General features: G+C 40.3%; 1 protein-coding gene and 1 pseudogene across 2 annotated transcripts; one reads left to right on the forward strand and one right to left on the reverse strand.

Moving 5' to 3' along the window:
* Positions 1 to 653: 653 nt before the first annotated feature.
* DTD2 (D-aminoacyl-tRNA deacylase 2) lies at positions 654 to 12,363 on the reverse strand. Of its 2 annotated transcripts, none has more exons than XM_064570927.1 (3): positions 12,165 to 12,363; positions 7,273 to 7,342; positions 654 to 3,055 (listed from the first exon to the last, which is right to left on the reverse strand). In XM_064570927.1, the coding sequence occupies exons 1-3, from the start codon at positions 12,231 to 12,233 to the stop codon at positions 2,730 to 2,732; spliced, it is 465 nt and encodes a 154-aa protein (XP_064426997.1). In that variant the 5' UTR covers positions 12,234 to 12,363; the 3' UTR covers positions 654 to 2,729. The 2 variants fall into 2 exon arrangements, with proteins under 2 accessions (XP_064426997.1, XP_045756633.1); XM_045900677.3 differs by having other exon boundaries at positions 12,123 to 12,361.
* Positions 10,053 to 10,613, forward strand: LOC123861502 (cytochrome c oxidase subunit 6A1, mitochondrial-like; annotated as a pseudogene).
* Positions 12,364 to 12,745: the final 382 nt, after the last annotated feature.

Consider the following 12,745-nt stretch of genomic DNA (forward strand, 5'->3'; position numbering starts at 1 on the left):
TTCTGCTTAATAACTCTTCATGTAGTTGAAATTGCTATTCTCCACAAGTACCTCAAGCAAATTTTTTTTTTTTAAGATTTTATTTATTTATTTGAGACAGAGAGAATGAGAGAGACAGAGAGCACATGAGAGGGGGGAGAGTCAGAGGGAGAAGCAGACTCCCTGCCGAGCAGGGAGCCCGATGCGGGACTCGATCCCGGGACTCCAGGATCATGACCTGAGCCGAAGGCAGTCGCTTAACCAACTGAGCCACCCAGGCGCCCTCAAGCAAATTTTTAAAAAAAACTATAAAACAGCAATCTAGGGCTATGAGTCAGCATTTCACCTACACACAAAATCAAAATGATTTAAAATAGGTAACACATAATCTTTTCCAAAAGACATAGACACCTTCTTAGAAAAGCTTTGAGAAAATTGGAGTTCAAAAGTTTATGAATAGTTTATTACATTTCAATAAATGTATCATGAATCAATAAAGCAAGAGTTAAGGACAATGAGCTCATTACCAAGCCAGTTATTGATTCTCAAGTTCCAAAATAGAATAGTACAGGAAGGATATAGAATAATAGGATTTTCGTGATAACAAAAACTTTAAGTATCTTAGGAGGACAGACCTAAAGAAATGATGACACAAAGGAATTTTTAGCAGCTACTTAAGATGTTTATTCAAGTTATTTTCTTCATCTTTTGGTAATTAGAAATATTATTTGGTATTTACACTTCAAAATATCTTTTCAAATAAAGTCAGAGGAGTTTGCAAAAACTGATTATCTTTTTTTGATTCATTTATTCTTTCAGTTTCTCATATATCTTCTTCTCTTGACTGAAAAATCTACCCCATTAGCTGTCTATCTTGTATCACTATCTTCATCAGCTCAGGTTGTCCTAACAAAATACCATAGACTGAGTGGCTTGAACAACAGAAAATTATTTTCTCACAGTCTGGAGGCTGCAAGTTCAAGATCAAGGTGTCAACATGGTCAGTTTCTGATAAGGGTTCTCTTCCTAGTTTGTAGATAGCCCCCTTCCTACTGCATCCTCACATGGTGGGAGCAAAGAGAACGAGCAAGCAAGCTCTCTGGTTACTCTTCTTATGAAGATTCTAATCCCATCATGAGGGACCCACTCTTATGATCTCATTAACCCTAATTACCTCCCAAAGCCCCATCTCCAAATACCATCAAATTGGGGGACTTCAACATGTGAATGGGAGTGGGGCACAAACATTCACTAACAGAAAAAACACTGGCTCGAAATCGTTAAATAATATGGAAAAGAACAAGTCAGCTTGTTTCCAAATAATTGCAGTAGAAAGCTTCCCTTTTTCTTTTTCTTCCTTTTATGGCAATCTAAGTAAGAAAGGACTTCCTAGAACACTTATGAACATAATTTCACAAAGCAGTAACTTTTAAAAACCAAGGACAGAAAATGAGACATACATTAAAAAACTGAGAAACAGAAGTATTAATTAACCAATTGGTATATTAAATAAAAACTTTTTTTTAAAGATTTTATTTGACAGAGGGAGACACAGTGAGAGGGAACACAAGCAGGAGGAGTGGGAGAAGGAGAAGCAGGCTTCCCACTGAGCAGGGAGCCCAATGTGGGGTTCAATCCCAGAACTCTGGGATCACGACCTAGCTGAAGGCAGACGCCTAATGACTGAGCCACCCAGGGGCCCCAAATAAAAACATTTTTTAATCTTCATACCTTGTTCTTGTATCAACTTAAGATTTTTTTAAAAGATTTTACTTATTTGCTTGAGAGCGAGAGAGAGTGAGAGAGCACAGAGGCAGAGGGAGACGGAGACCCCTCGCTGAGCACAGAGCCTGTGCAGGGCTCCATCCCAGGACTCTGAGATCACAACCTGAGCTGGAGGCAGATGCTTAACGACTGAGCCACCCAGGCACCCCTCAACTAAAGATTCTTTTTTTTTTTAAGATTTTTTTATTTGTCAGAGAGAGCGAGCGAGAGCACAAGCAGGGGGAGTGGTAGGCAGAGGGAGAAGCAGGCTCCCTGCTGAGCAAGGAGCCTGATGTGGAACTTGATCCCAGGATCCTGGGATCATGACCTGAGCAGAAGGCAGACGCTTAACCGACTGAACCACCCAGGCACCCCTCAACTAAAGATTCTTAAAATGATTTAAAGCACTTGGATGTCCTTGGAAAGTAATATAATGCACAATAACATTTCTAGACTACATTTTCACAGATATTATTAAAAAGAATAGTAAATAATATATTGTTTTCATTCAGAATATGGAAAACTGAACAGAATATGGAAAACAGAATAAGTAAAACAAAATTGACAAAACTGTAATTGGTTTGCGTGGGATTTTACCTAATTTTAATACAAAGTTATTTTTATTACATACTTCATACATTTGAGGGTATAAGAAATATTTTTCTTGATCGCACAAATTCTTCATGCAAAATACTTAAATACAGCTCTCTAAGAATATTTCCACAGTGACTATAAGGTGAATAGAAAGCATTTTTCAAGTTTTCAAGTGGAAGTGTAGGGGAAAGCAGGACGAAAGGTGACTGAGATCCAGAGTTTGGTGACTTGGCAAGGCAAGGTCATCCAATTAACAGGTTGCAGAGGTATGGATAGGACCCAGGATTTTCTTGTCTAAAAATGCTACAGATTAGTGTATTCAAGAGGAAGAAAATCGAATTATAGTTGAGATCATTTTATACCAGAAAACAACTGTAGAAACTTTTAATTTTTCAAAACTCAATTAGGTGTGTGTATGGTCCGTTGGTATCCAGCTGTAACACCTGCCTGTTCCCGTATGTACCATGTTCCACCACAACCCCAGCTTCGGCACACTTGCTGTTGGCAGCCAGTTCTTTTTCACATAGAATCACAAATTGGGAATAAAGTTCCAAGCCTTCTTCTTTTCCAGAGTTAGAGTGATACTGCATGTTTCTTCCTTTTACTCTCCCCCCAAGGGTGGCTTGAGGGATGATTAGAACATTGCCAGGTAGGTCCAATATAGACACGTGCTTACCATTTTCTGTTTCACTTAACTTCACATTTAACAGTGTATTAACTGGGTGGGGAAGAAAGGCAAAACATCTTGAAGTCAGAAACATGAAGAAAACCAATAATCATCTAGTCAGCAAATCTCATGTTTAAAATCTAGTTTGTTGGCTCATGCTTTTTACCCAAAATCTGTACTCAGATTTAAAGAACTGCTTCACTAAGCTAAATGACCTAAGCAGGAAAATAAGGCAAATTTCATGCAAAAAATGGCATGATGTTTTAAATCCAACTGGGCAGTCAAGATTCCTAACAATAAATTCATGCAGTAAGGACTAAAAATTAACTGTATACTGAAACCTCAAAATATTGTTGCCCCAGGGGGATACATGAGAAGATTTTGCATTTTTGTTCCTTTTTATATTCCATAAGCCAATCTCATTGGAAAAAGGCCATGATGAATCCTCCTCACACCAAATTCTGCTTTATAACAAAGAATATTAAATAGAAATCTTAGAGTAACTTAATTGCCTAGAGTTCTAAGCTGAGACAAAGGTTCCAGGTTTATTATGATTATAAACCAGATAATTTTGCAGTTGCATAATCTCAAAGGCACTAAGTAACACAGTCTAATCATATGACAAATGTAACCCATGGGAGAGGAGTAAAGCTGAAAACAAGAATCATCAGAAATTCACTGTTACAACCAAAAAAGTATATCAAAAGGTATATTGGCATTATGTTCATAAACACACAAGAAAACATGGTGTTATTATTTTTTGGCATTTATGACACTATACTCTTATAGCTATTAAGAACTGTCAAAAAAGCCATAAATATCTATGTCTAGCTAAAAATCTAAACTTAGAAAACCTTTACATCTCAACATTAGCTATTTTCAAAACAATAAACAAAAGAAACACCTAATATGAATAGCCTTAGGGTCTTCTTGACTCTATAAAGGGTATAAATAACTTCTGCTTATAAAGAATATTCCTCAGGGGCGCCTGGGTGGTTTGTCGGTTAAGCATCTAACTCTTGATTTCAGCTCAAGTCATGATCTCAGGGTGGTGAGATCAAGCCCTCATTCGGGCTCCATGCTTGGCATGGAGTCTGCTTGAGATTCTCTCTCCTCTTCCTCTGCCCCTTCCCATGCTTGCACACACACACACACACACACACTCTCTCTCTCTCTCTCTCTCTCAAATAAATAAAATCTTAAAAAAAAAAATATTCCTCAGAGGACAAATGGTAAAAGACTATATAGATCTCACACACCTACCCAATAATTAGGCTTGAAAAGGTATGCTTTCTAGTAGGGTTGTCAATGGTTTCAAGTATTGGAGGGTTTGTAGTAAATATTAGGAAAGACTCAGTCTGGTTGCCCCACTCTACAGATCAGGGAATTGACCCGGTAGAAACCTGCTAAGATGAACACCCAAATGAATTCCTAAAGTATGCATTAAGCATTTTCAATTTTCAACTAATATCTATTTTAAAATACCTCTAATTTTCTCTATTATGAATAGGACTTTGCTATATAGCCAGCAGTTGTTATTGATTGCTTCTAAGGAAACTGTAACTCTCCAGGGCACTTTGTTCCAAGGGAAATCTCTATCCAGCTAGCCAGGCCTCAGGCTAGTGACAGACTAAGTAGACAATTTTGGAATAACAGGCGAGCGAGGTAAGTACAATTTATTATACTTCCTCACACCTCCCTCTACTGGCTATAACTGAGAATTCAATTAATGTTGTTGGTATACAAATACCAGTATGTAGAAATAAATATAATACAAATACAACTGTCAGTAAGTAGAATTAAAATGAGACAAGGAATCAATGGTACATTGGAAACTCAAAGATCTTAAGACAGGTTATCAATCAAGTATCTCCAACGATGTATATGGGAAGTTAAGCTTTGACAGGTTCCTGGATCTCAGTTCAATTATACTGAAGATGAATTGAGAAAGATTCTGCACATCTCTATGTTAGCCATGTAACTTCAGACTTTATGGATATAACTGATTATGTTCCCAAGGGGTATATGATTTGAATAGAAAGATCTGAATCCATGTAAAAGTATGAGGTGGGGTTTAAGAGAAGCCCATCACACAGGCTTACTTTGCTCCTGGAATAAAGGAAGTACAAGCTAATGCTATCAATAACAGATGGACTTTTTTCTTTACAACTCACACCAACCAGCAGAATGGGATAGAATCTCTGTTCTTTACTGAGAATCATGATATATACAGTTTTATTTTCGACTGTCCACTAAAAGAGCTAAGGTGGACCTCCTAATTCATCACAGTCTTAATGTATGTATTCAGAGTGAACTTAGACATAGATGGAAGCGCACAGGATTTATCTACTATTACACAAAATGTAGCTTGGATTTGGTTGACTCATTTCATTTTATTATGCTTAAGAGTCACTTAAGAAAGTATGAAACAACTTTAGGAGTCAATCGTAAGTCACAATGACAAAAATTCTCTTCCTGTTTTTGTAGATTCCTACTACACTTTCTATGGTCAATAAAGATTTAATTCAAGGCAAAATATTAACTTAGGAAAATGGACAGAATGTCCAGTACCCAAGCAATAGGTCTTGGCAAATCATCCTCTGTAATAGGAGCCTTCATTTCATTTGCTCTATTATTTTATTTTTTTAGGATTTTATTTATTTATTTGACAGAGAGAGACACAGGGAGAGAAGGAACATAAGCAAGGGGAGTGAGAGAGGGAGAAGCAGGCTTCCCGCTGAGCAGGGAGCCCGATGCGGGGCTCGATCCCAGGACCCTGGGATCATGACCTGAGCTGAAGGCAGACACTTAAAATGACTGAGCCACCCAGATGCCGCCCCCCCCGCTTTTTTTTCAAGTAATCTCTATATCCCAACATGGGGCTCGAACTCATGATCCTGAGATCAAGAGTTGCATGCTCCACTGACTGAGCCAGCCAGGCACCCCTCATTTTCTCTTTAAACCCTAGAAAGCTCCCTATTATCTTCCAGAATCAAATTTCAAACCATCAGTTCTTGGCTTTCCCCCTTACCTATCATAGTCCTTTAAGTCTAGTTTTCATTCCCTGACAAAGTTGTCAAACATGTTTGATGTCTTGGTATAAAATTACCTCTGGGAGTTTTTGCCTTTTGCCCCAGAGGTTCCTCATTGGGCTATTTACCCTGGAGTGCCACTACTTGAAGCTCTTCTAGGTTAACTTCTGCATGTTGCAACTACCCATTTGTATAATTTATATTTCTTATTAATCCAACTAATGGGTGCTGTCCGCTACTAATAAAGAGAATATAACCTGTCCCCAACCTTAGGGATAGCTTCATTAATTCAGGGTTTTTTTGTACATAATTATTTTATCAAATACTATCTAGTATTTGATGTGCTGTATCTGAAACTATGTAATTATCACAAAGAATGTGCAGTGCTATGGACTATCAGGGACAGTGGAGAACTGCAGGCAGGTAAATTAGTGTTCAGAGATAACTGAACACTGACCCAGCTTTTCTGTCCCTGGAGGAGGTATGGTTGTGATGACACTGAACCTTGTTCAAGATCAGGAGAACCTTATATTTATATACATTTCTTATTTAAAAAAAGGTGCATAAATAGTTAATTTAAAATTTTCCATAATAATAAGACTTAGCTGTCCAGATTTGATGAGACCCACATCTTGCACATACAGTGTCACCAACATGACCCCGTCAGGGACTGTGGGAGATAAGGAAACTGTGGGAGATAAGGGCGCGTGGGTGGCTCAGTTGGTTAGAGCAGTTGCCTTCGGCTCAGGTCACGATCCCAGGGTCCTGGGATCAAGCCCCGCATTGGGCTCCCTGCTCAGCAGGAAGCCTGCTTCTCCCTCTCCCTCCACCTGCCGCTCTGCCTACTTGTTCTGTCAAATAAAAAAATAAAATCTTAAAAAAAAAAAAGAAAAGAAATGAAGCATCTGCTTCTTCCTATGTGGCCACCCTGCTTCTAACAAGTTTCTGTTAGAAACGTGGCTGAATCTCAATTGTGCTATGTGTGCACGCGTGTGTGTATACTCTTCTAATCTAATCTATAAGCCATCTGAAATGGTGCAGATGTTTTGAAAGAATCCCACCACACTTGCTTACTTTAAACTTTGGAAAAGGCAAAAGTAGCTAAAGCCAACAACTGTAGAGTTAACTCATTTAAAACTTACCAGTAAAACTTAAGATTGTGGTTTTTACCTCTTCTGGTTCATCTATCTGTTCCTACTCATTTTTACTTTTAAAAAACAAACATCAAGTACGTACCCATTTTGGGAAGAAGTTCTTTATTAGCTCCCTTGAAAAAACACACGTAGATTACTAATCCTCTCTGAACCTATGAGAAATCACCAGAGAAAACTCAGATTAGAAAAAAACTACATAGCAATACAGAAGTAAATGAATAAAGTTTCAAAACTGCTATATGGAGATTAAACCCATAGGAAGAGAAATATATTTTTATAACAGATTTGATTTTTTAAATATGTGAGAAAACAAAATCTTTTCCAATATTTAATCACCTCAATTATCATTTCTTGCAAAAATTAAGTTTAAGATATAACCAAGAGCAGTGAAGACCACAAGTTGTACCCTCAAACATTTACTTCTAGTCAAAGTCATTATGAGTAAGAACCAGCCTTCTCTCCCTTAAGTAAGGCTGACACTTAGAAATGTGTAGTTTGCTGAGCCCCATTTATTCAACACCAAATGAATTCACATAATATTAGATATGGCTGATGTATAAGCAACAGCGTGACTGATGTCTTTTGACATCATTACTCTTTGTTCTTCCAAATCCATTTACTTGCAGGTAATAAAACTAAGGGTCTGACTCTACTTCACTAAATTCCAAGAAATTGTCCAATTATTTTTTGTTATTGTCAATGCTTTAAATCAACAGTGATTAAGCCTTGATACTGCATTTATGATATTAAGTTCTACATCATGAGGTTGTCTGTTAACAGGAATGTAAGTTTTTTATTTTTATTATTTTTATTTTTTATTTATTTTTAAAGATTTATTTATTTATTTATTTATTTGAGAGAGAGAGAATGAGAGACAGAGAGCATGAGAGGGAGGAGGGTCAGAGGGGGAAGCAGACTCCCCGCCGAGCAGGGAGCCCGATGCGGGACTCGATCCCGGGACTCCAGGATCATGACCTGAGCCGAAAGCAGTCGCTTAACCAACTGAGCCACCCAGGCGCCCCAGTTTTTTATTTTTTAAGAGAGCAAGCTCGAAGGGGAGAGTGACAGAGAGAATCTCAGGTAGGCTCCACCCCCAGTGCAGAGCCCACCTAAGAGGAACTCAATCCCACGACCCTGAGATCATGACCTGAGCTGAAACTGAATTGGACGCCCAACAGGCTGAGCCACCCAGGTGCCTCAGGAATGTAAACTTTTAAATATAATGACTTGGATATTTCTTTTTTGACTCTTGTAGAATATATATGGAAAAGAGAGAAATGATAAATGACTCTGATTTTGCTGCTGAGTCAATCATTAAATTTCTTATTTTGTAGATTAACCTTGAGTCCAAGAGCTATTATAAAGATTAATTAATATTTGTAAAGTGCTTAAAACAGTGCCTAGCTCATAGTAACAGCTACATAAGTGTTTATTAAATTAGAATGTAAAAATAAATTTAAGGGCTGAAGCACAATTTATTTTACATTTTAATTCCCAAAGCACTTTACAGACATGATAGGGACTCAATTTATCTGTTGTTTGCATTTAAGTTCAACTGTATCTTACAGGCTCTATGTGTTATCTAAATAGTCTTCTATATAAACATAAATGCAGCTTTGCACTCACTCTTGATTTGCTGGAAATAAGTAACTTTTAAGAAGTGCAAATGTGCTTCTGGAACAAGCAAAGGTCTCCAAAGCACACCCATAGTAAGGAGCTGGCAGGATGAATGATACAGATATTTGCACCACTGTCACAGGTCACTGCACTGGGATTGTTTTAGTACCAGCCCAAATCTCAAGCACATTCAGTCAAAATCTCAGGCATATTCATATTTGGACACTTGCAATGTCAGAATTAAGTATGTAATGATATGCAGAAATAGACACCTGTTCCTTCCACCCACCACACTACCTCCTCGTTAAGGTATTTTTTTTTTTAGTTTATTCCAATAATAGATCTTAAGTTGTGACCTACAAATTCCTCTTCAAGTCAGAACCACTTTTCTTTTAGCTTCTTATGGTAGAAAACATTTTAAATATATAGGAAATTACATATAATTCTCATAGTTTTTTTTAAATTTTTAATATTTATTTATTTTAGAGAGCAGAGACAGAGAGCAAGCACATGCATGAGCAGAGGGACAGGCAGAGGGAGAGGATCTTCAAGGGACGCCTGGGTGGCTCAGTCAGTTAAGTGGCTGCCTTTGGCCCAGGTCATGATGCCAGGGTCCTGGGATCGAGTCCCACATCAGGCTCCTTGCTCAGCAGGGAGCCTGCTTCTCCCTCTCTCTTCATCTGCTTGTGCTGTCAAATAAATAAAATCTTAAAAAAAAAAAAAAAAAAAAAGAGGATCTTCAAGCAGAATCTCTCTGCTGAGCTCCGAGCCCAGTTCAGGGCTGGATCCCACCACTCATGAGATCATGACCAGAGCTGAAACCAAGAGTCAGAGGCTTAACCAATTGAAACACCCAGGCACCCCTCTCACCATAATTTTAAAAAGTTCACCTTTTCAGGAAGAAAAACATTAGCCTGTGACAGCAATGGTCTAAATGAATAAAACTGAGAACACAAAGTAACCTTCAAATCTTTTGACGTAACAATATTTCTTTTAAAAAAAATTATAACTTTTAATAGAATAGGGAAGAGGATGTTTGAAAAGGAGGAAAAAATTTACTTTCTATCTAATTAATTGTCAGTTCTTTATGTGTGGGAGTGAAAGGGAAAGCTTTAGAATAGCTTTTAGAGTTTATCAACACAAACTGATAGTTTGGAAGGCTGCAATATGATTTTGCATAAAGAACTGTGGCATGAAGAATATAAAAAGATTTAAAAAATGGAAGAAATCGGGTACAGGATGAAAATGGCGGCGGCGGTGGCATCTGTGTCCCGGCTGTCTGGGCTGCTAGGTCGGTCCGGGGCACAGCTGGCGCGGTCCACGTCGAGTGGCGCCCACGGCGAGGAGGGCTCAGCGCGCATGTGGAAGGCTCTCACCTACTTCGTAGCGCTCCCTGGCGTGGGTGTGAGCATGCTGAATGTCTTCCTGAAGTCGCGTCACGGAGAGCATGAGACCCGAGTTCATCGCCTACCCCCATCTCTGCATCAGGTCCAAGCCCTTTCCCTGGGGAGATGGTAATCATACTCTATTCCATAACTCTCACGTGAATCCACTTCCAACCAGCTATGAAGATGAATAAAGAGAACCTGGACCACCACCCAGTGGGGACCACAGCACTGGTTTGGACCATGACTCTGCACACGGACCAGAAAAAAGAAAAGTCTATGGGACCTTAAGCTCACCTTCCTTACTTGTATCAAATGATGACCAGTATACTGATCTTCCATCCCTTTGCTTATGGCAGGAGATGGCTTAAATAAATAACTTAGATTGGTCAAAAAAAAAAAAAAAAAAAAAAAGGAAGAAATCTAAATGATTAATAGTTTGGAATTTATAGCCCCAAGAGTTAACTATAAAAAATTGGCAATTCTTTTGATAGGATGACAAATATGAAAAGAACCAAATTCCACAATACAGAAGACAAATCAAGACCTCAAAAAGGGGGGGGGGTGCATAACAAAAACAAGAAACATGAATTTTTGAGAAAGAAATGGGTGGGGGAAATATAGGAATATTTGTGTTTATAAATATTTCTAAATTAGCAGAGAGTTATAGCTTCTGCTTTAAGAATAACTATCCACATATCATAGTTTATGCATAATATTTAACATAATGACTAGGACTGTGTTAAGGAATGCTAGATCTGGGCCTGAATCCAGCAGATGAGTGAAAAAGATGCTCCTACATTAAGTTTTCGAGTATCTCCAAAAGCCTTAATTAGCAACTAATTTTTCTTCATTTTAACTTACTCCAAAAATAGGTCAGGAACGTTAAAGAACATTTTGTTTTTGCATAGACTTGGGGCAGGCTGTCTTTAAAGGGCAAATACTAGGGGTGCCTGGGTGGCTCAGTCGTTGGGTGTCTGCCTTAGGCTCAGGTCACGCTCCCAGGGTCCTGGGATCGAGCCCCATATCGGGCTCCCTGCTCGGCGGGAAGCCTGCTTCTCTCTCTTCCTCTGCCCCTGCTTGTGCGCTCCCTCTCTCGCTGTATCCCTCTCTGTCAAATAAATAAATAAAATCTTAAAAAAAAAAAAAAAGGGCAAATACTAAAGTAGAAGGAACTCCTATCGGTGTGTTTTAAATTCTCCGGAGGAATTGTGTTCAACAACAATGCAACATTATAATAAAAGTAGTCGTCTTTGTTTCTGGTTCCAAATACGTAAAATTTTTAAGTTTCTTGAAAAAAGAATTGTTTCACGGGAAGTCTCATTTCTGTGCCTAGCTGCAGGCTACATAACAGGGAATTCCACAGGATCTGGAGCACAAGTCAAAACAGGTCTTGAACGTTAGCAACTAATCTAACCTACAAGCTCGAACCAGACCAGCACTAGCCACCGGCAGCCCGAGCAAAGCAAAGGACGTGGCAAGGCCCTCGCTCTTTTGAAGCAAGAGATCTGAGACAATTAGGCCTCAAGTCCACCAGGCTCAGGTAGGCAGAAGGTGAGACGACGTTCAAATTCCCGCGGTCCTAGGCAGCGTACACGCTCTTCCGCCGGCGCAACACGTCTGAGAGAGAAGGGGAAGTGCCAGGACCCGCAGGCCCCTGCGGGAGGAGGTGGGTGGGCCGAGCGGAAGTCCGCACCGCCCACAGCACGTGCGGGCGCCACGCACCGCCAGCGCGGAGGGAGACGTGGGGGGCGGGGACGGGAGGGAGACGTGGGGGGGGGGCGGGAGGGAGACGTGGGGGGGGCGGGAGGGAGACGTGGGGGGGGGCGGGAGGGAGACGTGGGGGCGGGGAGAGGGAGGGAGATCACCAAAAGAACGCAGGAAGGCCCGCCCCTGCACGCGGTACCGCGAGTGGCGGGGCTGACGTTACCTCCACCCACTGGCTCTCGGCGTCTCCCTCGGCTGGACGTACTTGCAGCCTGGCGTGCAGGCACTGCTGCAGAAGCGCCCGGGCCTGAGGTATCCGGCCGCTTTCAGACATGGTTTGAACCCGCGTGGCAATCCGATACGTTCGAGGATCGCGCTGCGCAGGCCCCGCCTTCAGCGCGCGGGGAGGACGTGGCGGATCGTGGCAGCGGGACGTTCCACGGGCTCGTGGCTCCACCCCTAGAGGGGCGGGGCCTCTGCCTGGCTCCAAGGTGACCCGGATGTGTGATCTTCGAAGGCAATGCATTGACTCCTCCGATGAACCTATCCAACTTTGTAGAGAGCGCTCAGTGTATACTTTAAACGAGTGGGAAGACTCATTGGAACTCTTCCATACACACCCTTTAAAGAAATTTAGCTCAGAAAGCTTAAGTTCCCAGACGTTGAGAAATTTTAAATCTGCTTAAGTCCTTATTATGCCCATTATGAAGGTAGGTAAATAGAATGAATCAGTTGAATCATAAAACAAGCAGAAATGGAACTAAAAGCTATAAATCTTTCAAAAATGTCCTTACTCCAATCAATAAAACAACGATACCTCGTCTGTCAGGAATGCTATTAATTATT

This window comes from Mirounga angustirostris, unplaced genomic scaffold (genome assembly GCF_029215605.1).
Source record: "Mirounga angustirostris isolate CCGP_5_RB_7025 unplaced genomic scaffold, mMirAng1.0.hap1 SCAF_9, whole genome shotgun sequence".
NCBI lineage: Eukaryota > Metazoa > Chordata > Mammalia > Carnivora > Phocidae > Mirounga > Mirounga angustirostris.

Coding starts and splice junctions, on each gene's coding strand:
- DTD2 (XM_045900677.3), bottom strand. CDS start 12,233: ATGTCTGAAAGCGGCCGGATACCTCAGGCCCGGGCGCTTCTGCAGCAG. Junction 7,343..12,122: donor CCGAGAGCCAGTGGGTGGAG/GTAACGTCAGCC, acceptor GATTTCTCATAG/GTTCAGAGAGGATTAGTAAT. Junction 3,056..7,272: donor AGAACTTCTTCCCAAAATGG/GTACGTACTTGA, acceptor TTCCCCACCCAG/TTAATACACTGTTAAATGTG.